This window comes from Podarcis erhardii (genome assembly GCF_964252035.2).
Source record: "Podarcis erhardii genome assembly, chromosome: 14".
In the NCBI taxonomy this organism is placed as follows: Eukaryota; Metazoa; Chordata; class Lepidosauria; order Squamata; family Lacertidae; genus Podarcis; species Podarcis erhardii.
This window is the reverse complement of record NC_138503.1, coordinates 40,199,632-40,224,101: the sequence shown is the minus strand read 5'-3', so window position 1 is coordinate 40,224,101 and position 24,470 is coordinate 40,199,632. Positions and strand designations below refer to the sequence as shown.

At 46.4% G+C, this 24,470-nt stretch overlaps 1 protein-coding gene across 1 annotated transcript in view; it reads right to left on the bottom strand.

Moving 5' to 3' along the window:
* LOC309329074 (BOS complex subunit NOMO1-like) overlaps window positions 1-24,470 on the bottom strand; it is a 34,434-nt gene that overhangs the window by 6,169 nt on the left and 3,795 nt on the right. The window contains exons 4-26 of the mRNA XM_081839561.1: window positions 23,802-23,902; window positions 23,576-23,682; window positions 22,819-22,891; window positions 22,441-22,593; window positions 21,108-21,245; window positions 20,098-20,187; window positions 19,049-19,154; window positions 18,800-18,950; window positions 17,523-17,700; window positions 16,452-16,593; window positions 15,220-15,351; window positions 13,927-14,063; window positions 12,908-12,995; window positions 12,162-12,225; window positions 9,780-9,875; window positions 8,165-8,374; window positions 7,244-7,326; window positions 5,907-6,066; window positions 5,193-5,319; window positions 4,782-4,895; window positions 2,330-2,457; window positions 1,953-2,094; window positions 647-730 (exon numbers count right to left, since the gene is read on the bottom strand). Of these exons, the coding sequence (XP_081695687.1) occupies window positions 647-730; window positions 1,953-2,094; window positions 2,330-2,457; window positions 4,782-4,895; window positions 5,193-5,319; window positions 5,907-6,066; window positions 7,244-7,326; window positions 8,165-8,374; window positions 9,780-9,875; window positions 12,162-12,225; window positions 12,908-12,995; window positions 13,927-14,063; window positions 15,220-15,351; window positions 16,452-16,593; window positions 17,523-17,700; window positions 18,800-18,950; window positions 19,049-19,154; window positions 20,098-20,187; window positions 21,108-21,245; window positions 22,441-22,593; window positions 22,819-22,891; window positions 23,576-23,682; window positions 23,802-23,902 (2,804 nt within the window). The remainder of the gene's footprint in view (window positions 1-646; window positions 731-1,952; window positions 2,095-2,329; window positions 2,458-4,781; window positions 4,896-5,192; window positions 5,320-5,906; window positions 6,067-7,243; window positions 7,327-8,164; window positions 8,375-9,779; window positions 9,876-12,161; window positions 12,226-12,907; window positions 12,996-13,926; window positions 14,064-15,219; window positions 15,352-16,451; window positions 16,594-17,522; window positions 17,701-18,799; window positions 18,951-19,048; window positions 19,155-20,097; window positions 20,188-21,107; window positions 21,246-22,440; window positions 22,594-22,818; window positions 22,892-23,575; window positions 23,683-23,801; window positions 23,903-24,470) is intronic.

The window sequence follows — 24,470 nt, the reverse complement described above, 5'->3', positions numbered from 1 at the left end:
GGCCATGTCTCCAAAAATCAATGAAGCAACATACCAAGCATTTTGGGCATTACGTTGCCTTATCTACAACAACCTTGTAGGGTAGGTCAGCAGCAGACGCTGCAGGGCATCCCAATTCGTAAATCAATCTCTTGCAGGGTAATCCTATGTTTGTCTATCCGAAGTAACCCCCACTGCATTCAACAGGACTTGTACGCACAGAAGCAAGGGCGGGGAACCTGGGGCTTTCCTGATGCCGCCACCTTACAACTCCCAGCACCCCTGAGTATCAGCCATGCTGGCTAGGCAAAAAGGAGCTGGAATCTGCTGACAAATGGGGAACACCAATAGCCTGATCTGAAGATAAGAAAGCGCATTTGAAAGGTAGACCCGAGGTTCCTACCTGATGCTGGCCTTACTCAGAGTACACCCACTGAAATGAATGTGCATGGCTAACTTGGATCTGTTCATTTCAATCTGTCTACTGAATGCAAGCCTAGAGAACCTTTTAACCACTCTTGATTCCCGCCGCGGATCAACATTTGTATTCCCAGGAGTGAAACTATCCCACCCCCCTGGAGCTCATCATCATATATACTGTGCTGTTATGGGTAGCAGCATCCCCTTAACCCAGAAAATCAGACCTCTGGTTCCAAGGGCAGCTTACCTCAATTGCAAAGTGCTGCGGAAGGGCTCTTTCGATGTGATCGTTGCCTTCAGCCTTCAGCTGGATGTGATACACACAGGCCGGCTTAAAAGAAAAAGGAAGAGGATCAATCCGAACTGACATTTATTTAAACAATACCGTTAAGGGGGGAAACCCAACGATTCCAATTCTTAACAACCAGTGACAGCCATTAGGTTTCTACCCAAAACATAACTGAAGAAACTCAAATTTCTCACGGCCATCCAGAGTTTTGGGGGAAGTGGCAGAGCACCTGCTTGGCAATCGGAAGGTTGCAGGTTCAATCCCTGGCATCTCCAGGTTGGGCTGAGAGAGGCAACTGCCATTATCCTGGCCGTTGGAAATACTAGCTGGAGGCCCTAATTCTTCAGGGGATGAGACTGAGCGAATTGCTTGAAACTGAGCTCCACCCACACGACACATTTAAAGCACTAAGATACCACAGTCAGGGATCCACTTTCAGAATCCTGGAAACTGCAGTTTGCTAAACATGAAGGGAGTTGTTGTTAGGAGAGCCCTATTTCGCACTCCCCCCCCCTCAGAGCTACAGTTTCCAGAGTTCACAGGGAAGAGGGAGTGTCAAACCACTCTGGGAATTGTAGCTCTGTGAGGGGACAACTCTCAGCACCCTTAACAAACTACTACCCTTAACATAATACAGGCAACTCAGCCCTCCAGATGTTTTGGGACTACAACTCCCATGATCCCTAGCTAACAGGACCAGTGGTCAGGGATGATGGGAATTGTAGTCCCAAAACATGTGGAGGGCCGAGTTTGGGGGTGCCTGACATAATACTTTGAGGGAAGCCATGGGAGCAGAGAATCAGAGTTTGAAGGGATCCTGAGGATCATCTCAGGGATATGCAGCTGCCCCATCTGGGATTCAAACCTGGAACCTTGGCGTTACCAGTACCGTGCTCTAACCAAGGGAGCTATCCAGGCCTGGATACTGCTTTGAATGCATAGTGTAGATGGAGCCTTAGCCAGGCACAAATCAAGTGGTCTAAAAATCAATCCCTCTTCCCAGGGAACTCTGGGAATGGTAGCTCTGTGAAGGAAGAAGGGGTCTCCTAACCACTCTCAGCACCCTTCAGAAAACTACAGTTCCCATGATTCTTTTGGGGGAAGCCATGGCTGCTTAAAGAGGCACGATACTGCTTGGAATGAACAGTGCAGATGCAGCCTTGGAGAGGCCAAGGATTGGACCTCCTGCATACAGGGCTGTGTGCTGTGAATTATTGGAAATCAAACACCAGCCCGCCGGGTTCAAGCCTGTGCAGGTTCTTACCAGCAGCCCCCGCAGCCTGAACTTGCCCTCTTCATCCGTCACAGTGTCTTCTCCATATACGCCACACTCTCCCTGCCCAACGGCTTCCACTGAAATGCCTTGCTCAGGTTCGCCGTTTAGAGAAGAAACGGTACCGTAGCAGCTGAAGAAAAGAGAATGAAAGAGTGCTTAGTTTCCGTGGGGAGGAGGCTGGAAGAAACATGAACTCTATGGGGGGGGGGAGAGAAACATTCAGTAGGGGAGGGAGGGAGTGGGGAGTTTGCAAGGGAGCTTGGGCATCTGTGCAGGCCATACGCAAAGCCTGCAGTCGACTCCACGCAAGGCAAAATTTGCCCAATGGCATTTTTAAAATAGAGGGGCATCTCACGTCTACCAACCTGTATGCCGTCCTGTAACCAACTATTGTGATCTTCAGGTTTTGCCCTTCCTGCACTTCGATCATTTGAGACGAGGGCTCAAAGCGGAATTCCTTCATCATGGGCTTGAAATAGTACTGCCCTGGGCTCTGCAAGAGGCATCAAACAAGGGGCCGTTATTACACACTAGTAATAAGAGACGTGTTGCCTCTGAGCAGGAGGGGAGGCAGCGTAATTTAATGGCCTAACGGTCTTTTTCGAAGAGCAGCTTATGCAGAAGCCGAGACAAAGCACCGCGGCACTTTCCCCCCCTTTGTCTTCTGGGCTTGCAGGAGACGATCCGCTTCCGGCCAAGCCTTATGAACTAAGCCCTGGGAGGACGCGTTGGGATTTCGAGATCAAAGCCAGCACGTAGCGAAAGAGAAATGTGTCCTTGCCTGGCTGCGGCAAGCGTTGAGTGCCCAGGAGATTAGAGGTTTATAGAACAGCAAGGCTAAAGACAGATCTTTCAAACTCCTACAAGCTATTTCATATACAGGAGTTCATTCAGACACTCACAGGGAACAAGCTCTCCCTCATCGCTCATGGGTACATCGTCTATGAGGTACCGTATTTTTCGCTCTATAAGATGCACCAGACCACAAGACGCACCTAGTTTTTGGAGGAGGGAAACAAGAAAAAAAAAATTCTGAATCTCAGAAGCCAGAACAGCAAGAGGGATCGCTGCGCAGTGAAAGCAGCAATCCCTCTTGTTCTGGCTTCTGGGATAGCTGCGCAGCCTGCATTCGCTCCATAAGATGCACGCACATTTCCCCTTACTTTTTAGGAGGGGAAAAGTGAGTCTTATAGAGCAAAAAATACGGTAGATCTGTGAGGTTCAAATAATCTACCTGGCGTAAGGCAGCTTCCCATAGGATGAAGGAAGCTAACAAAGTGGATCGGACCATTAAGAACAAAAGAGCCTGCTGGATCAGGCCAATGACCCATCTGGTCCAGAATCCTATTCCCACAGATGCCTATGTGAAGTCCACAAGCAGGACCTCTCCCCTCCGGTGGTTTCCAGCAACTGTTATTCAGAAGCATTTCTGCCTTTGACAGTGGAGGCAGAACATGGCCTGTTCCTCCAGGAATTCGTCTCATCCTCTTTCAAAAGCCACCCGTTGGTGGCCATCTCTGCCTTTTGTGGGAGCAAAGTCAACAGTCTGAATATGCGCCGAGTGAAGAAGTCCTTTCTTTTACCCGTTCAGAATCTTCTCAAGTCCAGCTTCACTGGACATCATTCCTGTGTTATGAGAGAGGGAGAAAAACCTTTTCTCCAGACACTTTCTCTATGCTGTGCATAATTTCACACACTTCTATCCTGTCGCCCCTCACTTGCCTTTTCTCAAAACCTATTCATTTTCAAGCTTTTTTTTTTTTTCCCTGGGCCAGAATAAAAATTTGCTCGCACCACTCCAAACTTTGTATTGATAAGGAATACGTTGCAAAACAAAAAGAAACAACTCCTAGCAGTGTGTGATTTATAACATACAACACAACTGCTTTATGATATAATCATGGGACACCCAGAAAGTACAAAACAGTGCAACTACATAAGAACACAAATCATTTCCAAAATAGAATTATAAACGAGCCTCTTACATATGTACCTTAAGAACGGATACAAATTCAATGTGAGGTATGAGCTGGCCTGGCTTTTACCAGGTATATACCATTTATATTGGGTCTAATTTGAGACAAACTCTCATCTTCCCATCAACACAAATAAGCCCTTCTCTTCCCTGATCCTTCATAATTGTCAGAGTTGAAAACCTTCATTTACAAAAACATGTCATTGAGAAATGTAGAAGAATAGGCAATGCTCTTGAAGAGAGGAACGGATACTATACTATAGTACAATGACCCATTTGAATGTTTCTTTGATTGTCCTTGAATTTTCCCGAAGTCCTGTGTGATGTCAGCTGTTGGGAGCTAAGGACATAGGTACAAGGGAATGATCGGGAACCGTTCAGCACTGAAAGCGAACCCCACTGAAATTGACAGCACTAGGGGGTTCCCCAATGGAAACACCCTGGTGCAGCCAAAGGAGTCCTGGACACACAGCCCCACTTCATCCATCTGCAGGTGTGGTTTGGGTTCAAACCACACCTATGTAAGGACTTCAAAAGGGGCTCACTTTGAAGCCACTTTAATCCAGGCACAGGCAAACTCGGCCCTCCAGATGCTTTGGGACTACAACTCCCATCATCCCTAGCTAACAGGACCAGTGGTCAGGGATGGTGGGAATTGTGGTCCCAAAACATCTGGAGGGCCGAGTTTGCCTATGCCTGCTTCAAGCTCTCATCAAAGTTGGCCCACAGGAGGCGGAGCCCAGTTCCCTGGTCTATGTATAAATAATAACATCATCATCATCAGGCCTCTAATGATTTTTCAGAGAGCAGATCCAAAAGAACAGTTGTGGATGTAACCCTACCAAGTTGGGGAAAGTCAGCATTCCGTTGTCCTGAGTCAGGAGGTTTGAGCGGAAGACGCCTCCACTGAGGGACAGGAGGACTCCCGCAAGGGGATGGTCATCTTCTGATTTAATCTGTTTAAAATGAAAAAAAGAAAAGCGATGCAATACCACATACCCAATCAGCAGCTGACAACACAGTTCAAAGAGCACAGGTGTGTTACCCTCAGATAAATGGAGAGCCACCAAGCGGAGAGATGTATTCACCTCTTTGGAAATGGCTGGGAGAAATCTTTGGCCTCCCATAAAATTTGGCACCATGTGTGCCTCATTCTCCTCAAGCAACGTTTCCCCCTTCTGCCCTCTGCCCATCTGAATTCTCTAGAGAAGGAACAACTCTGCTGAGGTGCCAGAGGACACGGAGGACGTTACCTCAAAAGTGACTCCGGCAAGAGCGAAAGCTTTGAAGTCCCCAATGGTCCCTTCCACGGCACTCAACACAAAGCCTTCTTTCTGAGCGGTGACAGTGTATTCCAGGTCACTGTGAAGAGGCCCCACGCTGCAAAAATAAAGGGAACGTAAGAACATATGAGCCTGCTGGATCAATCCAAAGGTCCACCTAGTCTGATCCTGTTCTTGGTATCCGTCCAGACGCCTGTAGGAAACCGCCAAGCAGGACCAGAACACAAGAATACAAGAGGGAAACAGTGGCATGGGCAGGAATTTACCAGCCACAACACTGTCTGAAGGCCTCTGGTTTAAAGGGAATCCCAAGGCAGTCAAATGATCACGGTAACCCAATACAGAACTGGTCTATTTGTCCTACAAAGAGCCTCAGCTGCCAACTCTTTGCCTATGGCCATATGTTCGAAAGCCCTGCTTTGCAGATCTGGGCAGGTTAACCCTAGAAGACGTCAGGTGGGATTTGGGGGGACAGGGAATCTGCCTTTGTATGGGAGTGACCTCCCTGCCCCTCTCCTGAGAAACAACAGCAACAAAAAACAGTCCTGAGGATCAAGGGACCCTTAGAAACTGTGCAAAAGGAGGACAGCCAGCCAAACTGCAGGCATGCTCTCTGGTAAGAGCAGAGGTGCCTGGAGTTGGCCTCTGGACCCAAACCCCTGGGAACTGGCCGTAAGGGCTTACCTGTATGAACCTTTGTCGTCTGTGAAAACCGTAATGAGTGGCGACGGCACTCCCTTTTCGCTAATGACGATCTCGACACCCTCCAGCTCGGGATGGATTTGCCCTTCCAGGAACAAGCCCGCCTTGCCATGTATTTCTATCAGCTTTCCGGGGCAGCTCTCTTAAATTGAGGAGAGGAAGGAAAAGAGAGAGGAAAGTTAGGGATTAAAAAAATTATGGAAACTCTCTAACTCCCTCCCAGGGGGAGATCATTTCATCCTCTTATTATCTTCTGTGAGATGGTGAACAGCTTTTTTTTTATTATTTCTTTCTGTTTAGGAAGGCCTCTGGACCATAAATGGCCACATGCTTTTTCGATTTTCATTGCCAAAGCTGAATTATTGTTACTTCTAACGGTTGCTGTATTTTGACCTTTTCCCTCTGATCTGCTGGATCAGGCTGAAGGTCCACCTTATAGAATCAGAAGGGACTCGCCAAGGTTAATCTAGAACCAGCTCCCTGCAATGCAGGAACCACGGCTAGAGAATCCCTGGCAGGTGGCCACCCAACTTCTGTTTAAAAGCCTCCAATGAAGGAGTAGGAAGTCCACCCACTGCTGAAGAGTTCTTGCCAGCAGAAAATTCTTCCTAATGCTTATTTGGAATCTCCTTTCTTGCAACTTTAATCCACTGGTTCAGGTCCTGCCCTGTGGATGTTGCGAATTTAGCAGAAATGCTCAGAGTTCCAGGTTCTTCAGTGCAGTGCAGTATATTTATTGTGAGTTATATACAGTATATACAAATATACACAATAATCTACAGGCTATAATACATGAGCAGTTCATATAGTCCAACAGGGTACCTGGCTGCATCTTAAGGCAAATAGGAAGACCTTTCTATCTCTCTCTCTCTCTATCTCTCTTACTGCTGGACAGGTTTCCCCTTTAGACCGATGACAGCCAATCAACTGAAAGCACATTACTGCTGAGTCTTTCTGACTCAGCACTTCCATAGAAAGTTTTGCAGGCAGATTGCATCAGCCAGTTGCCTCAGCTATCAAACTCAAGCCTGCAGACTTACTATCTCACACAGCATTCTGTGAATGCCACAGTGGAGAAGCAGGTCCACTGTCCTGTTCTCACAGTGGCCAAGCAGATGCCCCTGGGGAGCCAATGGAAACCTGCTGTTTTAGTGTTTTATCTCTGCTTTGCTGCATTAATGGCATTGGCCCCTTCCTTTTACAGCCTCCTAGTCCAACACTCCCTGATTCAGCCACTGTCCCAGGCTTAGTCGCTCGACCCACTGAGCTGTGCAAATCCACCAGCAACTTCCCCGCACTGAGCTACAGCCAAGATATACCTCCACTGACAACCGTTTCTATTGAAGGCGGGTAGAAAAGGAGCTCTTTCGAGGATGGCGTCACCGTGATTTTCTCCCCAGACCTGGAAAAAGAACCATAAAAGAACATGGGAGCTGGAACTGTATGGTTGAGTCCAAACGGCTGTCTCAAGATGGACAATGCTAAAGGACGGGTAACCTTTCTCATCCTGAGGGTTGCATTCCGTCCTGGGTGGGGCCAGAAGGAAAAGGGGGTGGAGCATCAAACACAAATTTAAACTTTATGCAATAGCCTGGTTTTTGCACACATTCAAACACCCCTCTCTGACCTCCATCCCAGAAAGCAAGGGGCACAATCAGAATTCAAGGGCAAATCTAGAAAGCCTGCCTGCCTTGGGAACGGGGCCACCACAAAAGAGGCGCTGCCAAAGGGTGTCGTCCCTTTGGGGGTGACACTTCAGGAAGGAGGAAGGAGGGCGTGGACTGACCCCCTTGTGGTAAGGTTAATGTTTTTAAGGGGGACAGGGATGTTTCAAATGCTTCTTTGATTGCAGAATGTATTTTTATAAGTCGTATTGTTTTATAAGCTAGTATTGTTAATCGTTTTAATTATTTTTATTATGTATTTTGAGTTTTCTACGTTGTAAGTTTATGTTGTCAGCCACCCCGCGACCTACAGCTATAAAGAAGGTGGTATACAAATTTATTAATTTACAAATTTATTAATAAATAAATAAAACACTTGGGGTGCAAAGCAGGGCCAGGGAGGGGTGTGACCTACAAGAGTGCCAAGGGCCAAACAGAGAAACCTGAAGCGCTACATTTGGCCCCTGAGGTTCCTAACCCCCTGTGTGCTGAAGCCTGAAGAGACAGCAGTTCAAACTTTCCTTGAAAGCTTCTATAACAAGAAAAAGGACCTCTCTGGGCAGAAGACAAACGCACCTTGCCCAGTAGGAAAACTCGTAGTGGAACGGCCCTTGTAGTTCCTCCACCATTTCCTGGACTGGAGGCTCAGATCCTTCCTCTTCTGGGCCTTTCTTCTCCCTCTCCTGCCTGCGGGCCTCAATCTCGGCCAGCTGCTGCTCCCGACGCAGCTCCTGCTGAGATTTCAGGGGGCCAAGCACCAGGTCGGGTTCACTGTCGATCGAGGATCTGAGACAACAAAACAAGAGAATGAATCGTCTGAATGCAAAACTGGCAGGGGAAATGGCCACCAAGGGGAAGATACTGAAAGGGCCCCTTCAATTCGTTCATTGGGGGCATAAAACGAGAACAGGGAACCTGCAACCCTCCAAATGTTGCTGGACTACAGCTCCCATCATTCCTGACCACTGGACATGCAGGCTGTGGTCTACTGGATCTGTCGTCCAGAAACACCTGGCCATGGGTTCTCCATCGCTGGGACAGAGGATCCTTTTGGATGGCTTGGGGCATGTTCAGGCTCAGCACCTGGTAGACCAATTTCTGCCCAAGAGACTGGGTGGCTGCCAGCACTCTATAATATGCAGTACTGAGCTAGGCAGACCAGCAGTCTGATCCACAGCATACAATTTTAAAGCGTTCTTATGCCATTTTCAACAGTCATGGAGAATCCCCAGGACTTTAACAAAGTACAGTTCCCAGGATTCTCCACGACGGTTTACAGTTGTGTAAGAATGCTTCAAATGCATAGTGTGGGTGTGGCCTAGGATATCTCCCTTAATATTCCTATAGCTTCTGAGATGCCTTGGTTCTCAAACTTAATCCGTTCTGGGAGTCCGTTCAATTCCCCAAACTGTTCGAAAACCAAGGTGTGGATTCCGATTGACGCTGAAGCTTCCTGCACTCAAGCAGAAGCCACGGAGGATGTTCAGTTTCCAAAAAGCGTTTGCAAACTGGATCACTTACTTCCGAGTTTGCGGCGTTTGGGAGCCAATTTGTTCGGCAACTAAGCCATTCGAGAACCAAGGTACGACTGTAGTTCACAAGTTGTGCAAGGTTGAAGTGCACGATGACGACTACCACCCTCAAAGAGGGCACTCTAGTGCTATAGGCCCTGAATTATGAAACAGCCATCGTGCTCTCTAGTCTTAGAATCATAGAATTGTGCAGCTGGAAGGGACCATCAGGGTCATCTAGTCTAACCCCCTGCAATGCAGGAATCTTTTTTGCCCAACCTGGGGCTTAAACCTATGGCCCCGAGATTAAGAGTTTCAGGGTGCCACTTCTAACCCAAACACGCATTTGGGAATCCATTTCTTGATCTTTTTCCATATATCTGCATGTGGTAGGTTGTGCTCTGTGGATCAGGCTGTGACCCACTAGTTGAAGACCAGTGCTTTAAAGCTCCTTTATAAACAGACCTTTTGAGCTCTACAGAGGTTAGGCGCACAACTGTTTCAATTCAGGGATGTCCCATAGAATAAAGGATGCATGGACTTTTCGGAAACTTCTACACGTGTAAAAAAACCAAAAACCCTTCTCCTAAGCATCTGCAACCCACTAGCCACACAAGACAATGAACATTTGTTAAAACTTGGTAATTCAAGGGTAGTCTTTGCAACCCCAAAGTTCTTACTTTATGGTAACCATCACATCCATCAATTTATCAGCTGTTATAGTTCCAAGGACGTGGTGACGGATCGCAGTCAGCGTCAGTATACTCGGAGCAGACCTAGAACCAGAAAAGGGGAGGGGGCACTTAAAATCGATCCCAACCACCACCCTTTGCTTTCCATTCCACTCTATGAAAGGAACAGGATTTCCAGCCATTTGCATTTGGCTTGGGGTTGTAAAATGGTTGAGGTTTACTTAAAGACTCTCATGCATAGCTGGGTCAACAGCTAAGGCTAAATGTTTAAGGGGATGTTTAGCTCAAGATGTTCCACACTGGAGGGTCAAAAATTCAGCCTAGGAATCTGGCAGTTAAGGGGAAATAGAAGCCTAAATAGGAATCTACACTCCGTCTGACTAGCTAAAAGATTGGGAAGAGGGCTGAAAATATTGTATATAACCAAGAGTTGGAAAATAGGGTGGTTAATTAAAGAGGGAAATGTTTCTGGAGGCAGATATCTGCAGAAGTTGAGTAGCAAAAGTGCTGAACCGCTTTAAGAGACTTGAAACACACCAGCATGTTTAGGGAAACCAACTAGAATGGGGACTGGCAATATGTTTATCTCAGATTATCAGTCTCTTTGCCCTATAACTATTATAAGTTCACTCCCATCTTCGTGATATAGCAGCCTCCGGAGGTAGAAAGATGGCCGCAATCTATGGCTTGTCATTTAAGATATCACAACAACCGCGTCTCCCCTTATAAACCAACCTGGGTTCTGCAATCAGAGGCCCTTCTTCATGTGTCTCCTCCATGAGAGGTCCAGAGGGTAACAACATGAGAATGGGCCTTTTAATGCAGTGGCCCTGTTTGTGGAATGCTCTCCCCTGGTGCCTTCATTCTACATCTTTAGGAACCAGGCGAAAATGTTCCTCTTCAACCAGGCTTTGGGCCAATTAATCTTCAACAGATTTTTAAATGTGTTTGTGGGAAGGGGTGGTATTGTTTCGTTGTTTTGGTTTTAACTATTTATTTGTGCTTTTACCTTGTATTTTTTCTTGTGACCTGCCCTGAGATCTTATAATGAAGTCTAATCATAAGAAAGAAAATTTCAACAAGTGTGTTGTGGTGCAATGTCTGAACTGAGGTCACAGGAAGAGAGATTCATTAATGCAAACCACAGGGGTGAGCAGAACCCATTTGGGGACCACACTGACAAACATCCCTCTAATAATATTGGCTAAACATTCCCTCTAGTGCCAATCATGTCAATGTCTTATATGCCTTGTTTTAATCTTTTACAGTGGAAGTTTTCAGAGAAATCAACCTGTCAAATATGACAATTTGAAATGGCATATTTATAAAGCATGTTCCTAGGATCTTTCCCTCCCCTCCCCAAAAAATGGATGAGTTTACCCATGTGTGGGCTACATGAATATTGGTCTGATCAACATTCTTAAAAGTCAGTGTAATGTATGCCCTCTACTGGTGGTAAAAAAGAAAAGCTGCCATCAAATTAAGACTACATTTAAGGAACATTTAAGTGGCCTTTAGATGCTCTAGCAGTGGCATGAGAGCTACTTGCCCACACAACACAGTGCTGCTATAACACAGACTCATAGAACTGTAGAGTTGGAAGGGACCCGAGGGTCATCTAGTCCAACCCCCTGCAATGCAGGAATCTCAACTTAAACCATCCACGACAGATGGCCACCCAACCCCTGCTTAAAAATCTCCCAAGGAAGGAGAGTCTACCATGTCTCGTGGGAGTCTGTTTCACTGTCAAACAGCTCCTAGGGTCAGAAGGTTCTTCCTGATGTTTCATCAGAATCTCCCTTTTCGTAAGTTGAATCCACTGGTTCAGGTCCTAGCCTCCGGAGCAGGAGAAAACAGGCTTGCTCCATCCTCCATGTGACAGCCCTTTGGCCATTTGAAAGCAGTTATCATAATGTGGCAGGACCTAGAATTTGGATCTCGCTGCCTATTGACATCAGGCAGGAAAGGAGCAGGCTTGGCCTGCAGGCCAAAGTTCCCCACCACTACTATAGACAATACTGAACTGAATGGCCTGACTTTAACAAGGCAGCTTCCTAGACTCCTAGGGTCCAAACAGCCAGGTCCTTAGCATGCAAGTGTCACCCAGCTGGGGTCAGGGAAGACTGTCAGGTGCTAAGGACCTGCTTGCCTGGCTCCAACCAGGCAGTTAAGTGCTCGTTCTTTAAAGAGCACGACAGCCGCACTGTGCGATGAACCCATGGAAAAGCGGCTCCACCATAGCCTCTATAAGCTCCGGAAACAGCTTCACATATGTGAAGCCTCCTTCTAGTTCATCACATTTATTCATTGCAAATATTGATGGTGAATATTTCCACAAAGGTTACCAGCCAGCTGCTACTTCATGCTTACGTGTCATAGGTGTAGTATTCGTGCTCAAAACGGTGGCAGGAACGGGGTGTGACTTCGTACACACCTGAAAGTATCAAAGCGAGACACAGTTGCAATCCTGATTTCAGATTCTGAAGGTTCCCATACTTCAAAACTGTATCACGCTAGCCTTTTCGTCAGCTCCTTAACCTGCCTCGCTTGAAGCATTTTGCTGGCAACCTGCAGCCTAAACAGGCTTGCCTAACAGAAGACACAACCTCACCAATTCTCTATCTCAGTGCAGATCGCATAGGTAGATAGGCACTCCTCCTACGTTCCATGGCCTCCCACCTGGTGCGCCCCCTACAGGACTGGTGAGGTACTCCGGGATGCACTTGGTTCCTCAAACTCAGGAGAAGGCACCCTGGTTCTTGGTCTACTCTAACCTCAAAACAACAACCCTGCAAGGGAGCCTAACCCAAGACAGCGATTGGCCTACAGTCATCCAGTGAACTTGGGATTTCCCAGTCAATGTCCAACATGCTAACCATCTTTTGCAGCTTACCTGTCTATGGCTATCTGTTGATCCTAAAATGTTGGATATTAGGCTAGGCCCTCCTGCTCTTTGGCAAATGGGGTAAATCAATACACCTTCATGTATTTGCAGACTCACCTTGCGATGGGGTGCAGCTTTGGGGGCTGTTATGGGGGCTGCACTTCAAAATTTACCACTATCTGTTGGAACCTCACGCACAAACACATACATTCATTTCCAACAAGACACTTACCTGGCTTGGAGAGGCAGAATCTGTTCACCCCTTTGGACAGGTTATAAATGCCAACGTTCTCAGGTCCATTTCCATCCTGATAAAACTCCTGATGACAAAAAACCCAAGAAGTCTATTAGCAGGTATTGAATCCCAATCTTTGAAGTTTCTAAGTCAGTTTTCAAACAACTACAGCAGTTTCCAATTCTGCATCCAAAATTAAGTGGGAAAGGCAGTAAAGGCAAAGGACCCCTAGACGGTTAAGTCCAGTCAAAGGTGACTATGGGGTTGTGGCACTCATCTCACTTTCAGGCCGAGGGAGTCGGCGTTTGTCCACAGACAGCTCTCTGGGTCATGTGGCCAGCATGACTAAACTGCTTCTGGCACAACGGAACACCTTGACGGAAACCAGAGCATACAGAAATGCCATCTACCTTCCCACCGCAGCAGTACCTATTTATCTACTTTCGAACTACAGTGGTACCTCAGGTTAAGTACTTAATTCGCTCCGGAGGTCCATTCTTAACCTGAAACTGTTCTTAACCTGAAGCACCACTTTAGCTAATGGCTGCGCCGCCAGAGCACGATTTCTGTTCTCATCCTGACAACAGGTTCTTAACCCGAGGTACTATTTCTGGGTTAGCGGAGTATGTAACCTGAAGTGTATGTAACCTGAAGCGTATGTAACCCGAGGTACCACTGTACTAGGTGGGCAGGAGCTGGGACAGAGCAATGGGAGCTTACCCCATCGTGGGGATTCAAATTGCCGACTTTCTGATCTGCAAGCCCAAGAGGCTCAGTGGTTTAGGCCACAGCGCAACCAGCATCCCCCCCTAGCAGTATAGAAATATATTACTTAAATCATTAATTTGATATTTATGGGCAGCGGCCAGGTTGGTGATTACCAGATTTTGGAAGGGACTGGAAGGGGCAACTCTTATGGTCAATACTGAGTCTGACTCTCTATAAGGCAGCTGCCTATGATGCTATGTTGTGGGGCAGTTCAGGCCAAAGAGAACACATATAAGCCGTGATCTCACCAAAGTGATCGCATGGGAAAGAGAACAGCGCAGCATATAGCCGGTCTGGCGGAACTCAATCCCCGACGCATCTTCTTCCAAAACCTCAAGTTCCAAGGATTTATTCTTCCAGCACCAGTCTTCACGGATGATGCTCACTTAAAAGAAGAAAGAAAGAACAGTAAGGGGGAGGTGTCATGTCTGATGCTTAAAAAGCAAGCAGTTAGACAAGCACAGAGTTATCTGAACATTTTGTAAGCACTAGCGTTTAAAAATAAGTCCGGATATGGAAAAACAGGGCATTTTCAGCCAATATGGTGTCCTCTGAATGTGGCAGAAACAGCCATTCCCATCATCCCTGACCACTGGCCGTGCTGGCTGGGGCTGATGGGAGCTGGAGCCCATAAAAAATGGAGGGCACCACGTTGGCTACCCCTGCTTGAAAAGGAAGTCTGCAAGACGTAAGGAACATATAGGTTTCTCTCTCTCTCTCTCTCTTTGGAGAAAGAAGTGTACTACAGGGATTGTACGCGTCAGACACAGAAACTAGGGGAAACTTCAGCATGCAAGAGAACATGGGGAAGTTTCTTTTTAATAGGGTGTTTTCCTTCTGTTGTTTTTATAAGCAATTGTATTAAAATGATTTTTTAAAAGAAAAATAACATTATGCTGCCTGGTTAAGGCATCTTTTTCAACAATTAACAATGTGGTGGAAGTGGTTTACTTATTTATTTATTTAATGGCATCTAGCATATTAAATTGATTAAACACTGAAGGCTGAACTTCAGTGGAGACATATCTTGTCCAAAAAGTGGGGTATTGTTTAGGGATTTTTGTTGGGGTCAAGAATAAATTTTGGGAGATTTTAATTCTGCTGTCCCATTGATATTATTTTTTCGCAGCTTTGTTTTTAGTTCTTATGTCTTATGTGGAGGTGGTTTAGTTTTGTTGTGTACATTTTGACATGCTTTTATTTATGGCTTACGACTGCTGTTATATATTTTTAAAATTATGAAATAAATGTTTTCATGTTGGAAGCTGCCTTCAGCATGGTTTTAACTCTGGAAAGGGAGCACAGAAATAAATGATGATGGTGAAAAGTGGAGCATAAATAAACATAAATAAACACACCTGTGCAACCAGGCTCCCTCCCTCCACATGCCCTCTCCTGGCCCCCCAAAATCTGCTCCAGAGGTTTTTTGGCGTAATTAGGGAAGGCACATAAGAAGATTAAGTTCCATTACACAGGTGGAAATCTTTGCATTAGCGGACGACTTGGTTACATCCAAACTAGAAGCCCTGCATTGTCCTTACTTTTATACTTTCCAGGAAGCACATTTTCAAACAAGAAAGTCACCGAGTTAGACTTTGCTGCAAGTTGGAGGCTACGCTTCTCCCCCTGCCGGTTCACAGACTGGAGTGTCACCGTCAATTCGCCACAAGCATCTGGGGGGAGACCAAAAGAGGAGAATGTGCAGATTTCAGATTGACATGTTTATTCAGCAGCCTCCTTAGAACTTTTGGGAGGGGGTGTGTGTCAGAGATTCCTAGAAATGGGAGCAGAGGATAGAGCCTTGATTCAGATGTTAGCCTCTTGATGAGAGACAGCACTCATTTGAGAACAAACCTGGATCTACCAGCAAGCAGACACTCAACAAGAATTTGCAGCCAATCACATGGTTGCATCCAGCAAAGTTCCCCTCTAGAGTAGACCCACTGAAATCCATGGCCCCCAGGTAGTCATGTCAATATACAGGCCTACTCTGTGTACGAGCAACACTAAATATACAACCCACAAGTTCCCAGGCAAGGATATCTGTACGTCACACATTTGCAAACAGGGGCCCAATTCAACGCTTTATATTTTGTGCCATGACAGGAGTGGGAAGAGCAGCATTCCCTCGTGGAAGGTTTCCTGGGGGCCACATTCCAGTGCTGAGGCAGGGCCAGGCAGAAAGAGGATGGAGAAAGCTCTTGACTTTGTAGGCTGCATTTCAAGCGTGCAAAATTCAGAGGACACGACGGACGCACAGCTTTCTTCATCCAGGTGCACAAGAGGCATTATGGCAGCTGCAAGGGTATATTCCAGCCAGGAAACAGCTCTCAATGGTGTGGAGAAACATTGGTGAGGGCTGTGGAGAGGCACTATAGCCTAGGGAGGGCCAAGGGGCCAGACAGAGAGGCCTGGAGGGCAGCATTTCAGCCTGATGTTCCTCAATTCCACCCCAATTGGCGGGGGGGGGGGGGGAGGACTGCCAAATGGAAGTAAAGCTTCCTTTAAGGAGACTGACAGGCGTACGGATAGTTTAGTGTGCTGGGAGATTCCCTGCTGGTCCGCAGGCCTTAGCCTTGGTGGCTATATTGCTACAGTAGTCAACGTGGAGCCCTCCAGATGTTGTAGGACTGCAACACCCATCACCCCATGCTGTCTGGGGCTGATGGGAGTTGACGCCCAACAAGATCTGGAGGGCACAGTGTCGGCTATTCCCACAAGACTATATGAGCAACCTAAGTCAACTATTTCCACCCGTCGGCGCAAATCTTACCCAAACAAGTGACTTTCCCCGAAATGGAGGCCAGAAACTGTGAGAAAGTCACGTCCAGCACTGGTTTGGAGGCAACCGTCACAGGAAATGTCTTGGGTTTCAAAGCAAGGCCAGCTCTGGCTTCTGCCTCGGGAACGATCACCTACAGCAAAGAAAATGACGCTGAGAATTACTTCCTTGTGTGAAATGGAGCAAGACAGATAAAAGACGAAGAGTAGAAGAGTTTGGATTTGATATCCCGCTTTATCACTACCCGAAGGAGTCTCAAAGCAGCTAATATTCTCCTTTCCCTTCCTCCCCCACAACAAACACTCTGTGAGGTGAGTGGGGCTGAGAGACTTCAGAGAAGTGTGACTAGCCCAAGGTCACCCAGCAGCTGCATTTGGAGGAGCAGGGAAGCGAACCCAGTTCCCCAGGTTACGAGTCTATCGCTCTTAACCACTACACCACACTGGTTCTCAGGCAACAGCTGCACCCCATTCGCTGAGCAGCAAGGAGCAAGGAACTGGAAATATGCAAGGAGGTCACTGAGTATGCTTGCAAAGGCTGATGGGAATTGTAGGCCGCACTTCCCTCAGGCCGACCATCTGGGGCTCACATACCAGTGGTGGGTGGAGCAATGAATGTCAATTTTCCCTTTGTGTAATAGCCTAGTTCAGGGTTTCCCAAACTTGGGTCTCTGGCTGTTTTTGGACTACAACTCCCATCATCCCTGGCTAGCAGGACAAGTGGTCAAAGATGATGGGAACTGTAGCCCAAAAACATCTGGAGACTCAAGTTTGGGAAACCCTGGTCTAGTTTCTATACACCCACACCCATTCCTTTGCCCTCCAAGAGGCAAGAGAGAAGAATTATCAGAGTTCAAGGACACATTCCAGCCAGAGAAAAACTGGGGGTACAAATCAGGGAGAGTAAAGGTTCCAAGGGCCAGGTAGAGGCTTGAAGGCCACATGTGGTCCCTGGGCCTAAGGTCTCCCACCGCTTTGAGAAACAAAAATCTGCTCCCAAGCTTCCAAATTTGACTGCTTTTACAAGTTATTTCTTTTCTTAAGAGGTATTAGTTATTCTGACCTGGATGACATAGGCACCCGATTTTGCCTTGAAGCAGAAAGCACCGCGAGTATCTGTTTCCGTAGTAACCATCAAGGTTTTGTCCTTGTCTTGAGGCAACATCGTCACCTTGTATTTGTTGATCTGCTTGATAGAGTCAGGAAAGCGAGTTACTGATATCTGGCCACAGACACTGAACCTATTGAGGAAAGAAGGGCATCACCAATGGTCAGGAACAACTGGAATTGTCTGGAAATCTAAAAGGCAACAGGGTTCCCAACTCTGATATAACAACACTGTTGTTGTTGCTGTTGACAATTATACACTGTACCACCTGTAACTTTCAAGGATCTCAAGGCACATGGTTCTCCTCTTCCCCATTTCACCCTCACGACAACCCTGTGAGGTAGGTTGGCCCAAGAGTGCGAAGTGACTGGCCCAAGGGCATCCAGGGAGCTTCATGGCTGACTGGGGACTCAAACCCTGGCCTCCCAGGTCCATTACTCTAACCATTACACCACACTTGCTCCCATGTTGGATAGAGTATTGGATCAGGACCTGGGAAAGCAGAGTTCAAAGCTATGAAGTTCACCGGGTAGCCTTTAGCCAGTCACTTATTCACTGCCTAACCTACCTCAAAGGGTTCCTGTGAGGATAAAACGGGGAGATCTCTGTAGGCCACCATGAGTGGCTTGGAAGAAAGGTGGGACAATATCATTGGATTTGGATTAAAATCATGCTTTATCACTACCCGAAGGAGTCTCAAAGCGGCTAACATTCTCCTTTCCCTTCCTCCCCCACAAGAAACACTCTGTGAGGTGAGTGAGGCTGAGAGACTTCAAAGAAGTGTGACTGGCCCAAGGTCACCCAGCAGCTGCATGTGGAGGAGCGGAGACGCGAACCCGGTTCCCCAGATTACAAGTCTACCACTCTTAACCACTACACCACACTCAAAAACTCTAAGGTCTCTAAGGAGTCTCTAAGGTGCTACTGGACAATTTTTTTTATTTATTTCGACTGTGTCAGCCACACCATTGGTCCATCTTGCTCAGCATTGTCTACTCTGACTGGTAGCAACTCTACAGGAGGTCAGAAGATCTTCCCTAAGCATACCTGGAGATGTTGGGGCTGGAACTGGGGACCTTCTGTATGTGAGGCAGATGCTCTACCACTGAGTTACAGCCCCTCCCTGGTGTATGGTATTTTCTGTGCTCCTATCCCAAGGCCTCTTGGCTCTGCTCTGAAAAACCCCAATCCTGCCCTTGCTGTCTTGCTCGGCTTTCTACTCAGACACTCACTCTGTTGTGATGATGTCGGCCAACTGGGGAGTGTTGGGCGCAATTTTCACCGTAATGGTCTCGAAGAAGAGGTGCTCTTTCTGGGCTTGAATGGTATACGTTCCGGTGGTTATGTTTTCAAGTCGGAAAGAGCCATCAGACTTGGTAGTAACTGTGGACAGATTAAAAATGGACAGATTGTGTTTGAATTCAGCTCGGCCCAAAAGCATCCAATAGGTAGGACGCCAGAGCAAAACAAGAAGCACATACCTTTAATCTGGTTATTCAGGGTCACAGTAGCATCTGAAACGCCTTCCCCTTCTGGACTGTTCAAAACCCTCCCTGTGACTGAGAAGCCCATGACATGGAAAACGGGCTGAAAGGGAGGAAGTAGGAGAGATCAACAGCTGAATAATAAAAAAAATATTTTTATTAGATTCAGGTAGGTAGCCATGTTGGTCTGACGCAGTAGAAAAATATTTTAAAAATTGTCCAGTGGCACCTTAGAGACCAACTAAGTTTGTTCTTGGTGCACACGAAAGCTCATACCAAAAACAAACTTAGTTGGTCTCTAAGGTACCACTGGACAATATTGTGTGTGTGTGTGTGTGTGAGAGAGAGATTTTTTTTGAGGTAAATTAAATCAATATAATAAAAATAACAGAAGTACAAAAAAGGCACACTGTATATCTGAGAAGGATTTAGCATTAGGTTTGTAAAGTACTTAAGACCATTAGGAAAACAAAAATTATACATTATGCTACGGAAAGGGAGTCCCGTGTGTCCATTTTTTCGTACATAAGATAAAATCCCACCAAACAGCAAAGAATCTTTCAGGGTCCTCCAAGCCTTTGGCAACACGTGATTTAGAAGTTATTTTTTTCAGCTAATGCTAAACTGTATACCAAAGCAAAAGTCGCAAATCCTACAAGGTTCTCCACTGGTGGGCAACTGAGGTTCTGGCAACTGCCAGCATCCTCATCGAGTGTTTCTGAGAGCTGAAACTTTTCAATTGATCATCCCATAGATTCAGTTTTTTTAAGAAAAGCTGCAGGGAAGTTGGAATGGGATGTTTGAGTATTTTGGTCATTTCTTGGCAAACCACCATCCAGAATTTAAATGCCAATGAGTAGTTTTACCACGGGTGGAAAAGGATGGAATTAGAATGCATCATACTGGAACTGTTTTTCCTCCCTCCTACCCCATTTGAAATAGTTCTGAATTGCTGGATTATTTCAGGTTAAGATACATCCATCCGTACCGTATGCTTTACCTAAATTCATCCAAAGTGCAAGAAGGGTAATTCGAGAAGAGCTCACCTCAATTTTCAAACTGTCATGTTCCACTGTAAAGTCCAATCTAGATGGAGCAACATCAAACATAATTCTCTCGCCTCGGTAAAAGGGGACCTGAGAAGAATGCAGAGCCCCAGGTTAAGCAACGTGTTTCTCCAAAAAATAAATCCAGACAAAATCCAATCCATCACAGTGGGAGGTGTTTCTCCAGCAATGGCGACTGTTGAATCTAGGAGCCCTCCAGGCAATCGGCTGCATCTAACGTTAGCCATAACCAGAGTAAAGAAATTAACGGCCATTCATTTCAATGAGTATACTCTGAGTAATACTTAGTTGGATACAGCCCAATGTAATAATATGTATCTTCCTGAAGGGGGAGAGGGATGTGGGTGGCGCTGTGGGTTAAACCACAGAGCCTAGGACTTGCCGATCAGAAGGTCGGCGGTTTGAATCCCCGCAACGGGGTGAGCGCTCCTGCCAACCTAGCAGTTTAAAAGCACGTCAAAGTACAAGTAGATAAATAGGTACCGCTCTGGCGGGAAGGTAAACGGCGTTTCCGTGTGCTGCTCTGGTTCGCCAGAGTCATGCTGGCCACAAGACCCGGAAGTTGTACGTTGGCTCCCTCGGCCAATAAAGCAAGATGAGCGCCGCAACCCCAGAGTCGGTCATGACTGGACCTAATGGTCAGGGGTCCTCTACCTCTACCTTAAGGGGGAGCACCATGTACATCTTGAGCTCATGGGAGAAAAATAAATCTCTGTCGCTCTTTCACACGCATACAAAATATGTTTGAAAAAAGTTTATTTCATTTTTTTCAAGCCTACTTGATGTTTGCAGTGGGGAGATGAGGGTGTGTGTGGCTGTAGAGTGCAAGTGTTGTTGTCAACACACACACACACACACACACACACACTAGTTTCTATGACCTCCAACTGTACCCATGGGCCCCAAGAAGGCTGATGACCCCTGCTTGCAGCCTTCACTTTTGAGGAAATCCTTGTTCAGAAAGGCAGGGGAAGTTACTCATTACTCACCACAGTGTATTTCCCACTCGGCAAAGACAGAAAAGTAAACGAGCCGTCCTCTTTGGAGATGACATTGCACAGATAGGCGAGAGAATCGTCCCTGGCAGGAAAGCCCTCAACTGGAGTGGTGCTGCAGCCCATGATGTCCTGTACAAAATAAGGCAGACAATCCTTTGTACCGAGAGCAAGGAACCCCGAGAAGCACAGAATTTCCCAATGCATAAATGGAGCTCCGTGGCTGCCAAAGCTTCCCCATTCATCTGGAGATGGTCTTCCCTCTTCACGTAAACAAACATGGAATTTGGCTCACTAAGCAGCAGACAAAACAGATGCTTCAGATGCAAAAACCAGGACTGTGCACATGGAACTCAGGTACAGAATTGCTCCCTCCCCTTCCCAAGACACAAGAGAAACTCACACCGCCCATCATCTAATTACTTTGGAGCATTGGCCGTTCCCCACAAACCAGATGGATGGGAGCAGTGTTCAAGCTTGGATCCCTAGAAGTTGTTGGCATACTTCTCCTATCATCCCTGATGGTTGGTAAAACTTTAGAAATGTGGTCCTCTATCTGTACTCTGAAGGCACCATCTGTTTCAGCTTTTAAATACCTATTGAAAACTTTTCAATTCGGTAAGATTTATGCAGGCAAGTAAGAATACCTCTTTCCAATAAGGGTAGGTGATTTCTGATTTTAACTTTATTAATAGGGATTTTATTGTATGGAAGTGTTTTGGCTTTTTTTCGTTTTAATGGAGATACAGTGGTACCTTGGGTTAAGAACTTAATTCGTTCTGGAGGTCTGTTCTTAACCTGAAACTGTTCTTAACCTGAAGCACCACTTTAGCTAATGGGGCCTCCCGTTGCCGCTGTGCCGCTGCTGCACAATTTCTGTTCTCATCCTGAAGCAAAGTTCTTAACCCGAGGTACTATTTCTGGGTTAGCAGAGTCTGTAACCTGAAGCGTATATAACCTGAAGCATATGTAACCCAAGGTACCACTGTATATAAATACTTTTTATGAATAAAATGAATTAAGCGACACAGTCCCTTTCTTCCACAGCCTGACTCTACCACTATCTCATTCTATGAAGACCAGGCTCATTTAACTGCAGTTAGGCACGTTTGTCAAAAACAGTACGAGGGGGTAAAAAAACAGGACCGATATCACATCTCTACAGATGTCAAAAACATTCTGAGTTGTATCCAATGTTAGTCCTACTCAAGGTAAACCCATTGAAATTAATGGGAATGACTAACTTGGGTTCATTAGTTTCAATAGGTCACTCGGGGGGGGGGGAGAGTTGGCTACAACCCTCTCTTTTGCATGATGTACAACTGACCTCCTTGGTTACCGACGACGAGAAAAGGAGGAACATGACCCCTTTCATGGGCTCCCCATCACTCCGGACGGATCCTGAAACGTTGTAACCAGCGACAACGAGAGGGCCAGAGGCATAAGCATTGGAATTGGTCACTCTTACAGTTGTGCTGGCCTGAAATATAGAAAAATGTGAACGGTTGGTCTCATAATTCCACAAAAACAGTTAACATATGGTTTTGGAGGCGCCTTTTTTTGGTAATTTATGTAAATATAAAACCATTTTGACCATTAAAAGATCCTTCTTCTTCTGAGAAAGTAAGCACCTTAAAATCACTTCAGCAGCATATGTGGCAGATTTGTGTGCAAGCTTGATGCTTCAATTTACAGCAGCACTCACCTCTTTCAGCATCCAGGTTGGATGGGAAGCAAAGATTTCGTATTCCCCAGGAAGGACTTTGAAAAAGGCATACCTGTAGAAAATGAAAGTTGGTTCACAAACAGAATAGCTCTGGCTAACAAGTGTGTGCCGTACGATGATATTTGTACCGACCCACCATGTGCTTCACCACTGAGCTACGGTCCCCTGCCCTTCTTTTTCAAACAATCCCTGCCCAACTGTAAGAGAGGAATCGGAAGCAAAAACTTTCAGGCGGTCGCTCAGGCCCTACATTTTTAACTGTCCAAAAACCACCTCTGGTATACAAGCAACACACTATTTATGCAGGCATTACCTTGCTCTCTCAGCCAGATCCTTCCCTTTTAGTTACTGTGCTGTTTTTAATGGGGTTGTTTTACTGCGCATGCTATTTATGGATTTCTGTATTTTAACACTTGCACAGTTGGGTTTTTCTGCTCGTAAATCACTTTTATAGTGAGTCCTAAGTGCTGTATGTAGATAACCTATGCTTTGTAAACTAATGCTCCACATATGCAGTCCCACTGGCACAATGGGGCTGCCATTTCCTCTCCTCCCACCTGGGTGCTCCCCAAAGCTGCTCCAGGGAGCCCCTCAACTCTCCAGAGTTTATTTTGAGGGTGGGCGTGGCAGGCTGGGCTGGAGAGGAAGTGGAAAATCCGCTGCACACCCAGAAATCTGCTGCGCCACTGAAGCTACAGCATGAGATACAGCCCTGCGTCAAACAAGTCAGACTCACTTTCCGCCCGGCTGAGTGGTTGTGGCTTGTATGCTTGCCTCTGAACCCAGATTCCGCAGTGCAACAAGAACCCCAGCAGGACCCAGTGTCTGACCTTTGCTGAGAACCTGGAAAGAAGGGGACAGAGCAGCTCTTCAGCTTGCAGGGAAGAAAGCACAGAGGACCTGCTTCCCCATCACCTCCTCCAAAAGGAGGCAGCAACGGTCAAACTGCAAGGGCCTTTTACCTTCCCATTTACGGAGAAGCCTGTAAACACAAAGTTGATGTCTCCTCCTTTAGTGCAAATGTCATTGATGCCGTCCACGTGGATGTCCACGCTTGTGGGCTCTGGTGGGGAGGGAATGAAAGAGAAAGTATTAAACGGAGGAAAAATTATGCCAATGTCTTCTGCGTCTGCTATACATGAAGCATCATTCCTTAAACCATATCCGCCCCAAACATTTTAAAGCACTATGATGCCATTTCAACAGGTGCAGCTTTCAGCAAAGAATCCTGGGAAGTGTAAGTCTGTTAAGGGTGCCAGAGTTGTTAGGAGAACAGTATTTCCCTTGCAGAGAAGAGGGATTGGTTGTTAAACCAATCAATGCAGTTCTGTAAAAATAAGGACCTCATAACAAGCCTCCGCACCCTTAAACAATAGTTCCCAAAATTCTCTGGGGCAAGCATGACTGCTAAAAATGGTATAAGGGTGGTTTAATGTATGGAGTAGATGCATAGTGGTTAAACATGAGGCAGGTATGGCCTTGGTTGCTTCGGACATCATGTGAAGATGCTATCATTTTGCCAAAGTTTTCCCTGACCCATGAGATTGGGCCTTGCTATTTCTGAATTCCTCCACCATGTTGCTAGAAGACAGAAACAGGCCCATTTGATGACATTTGGAACAGTTTTGTTG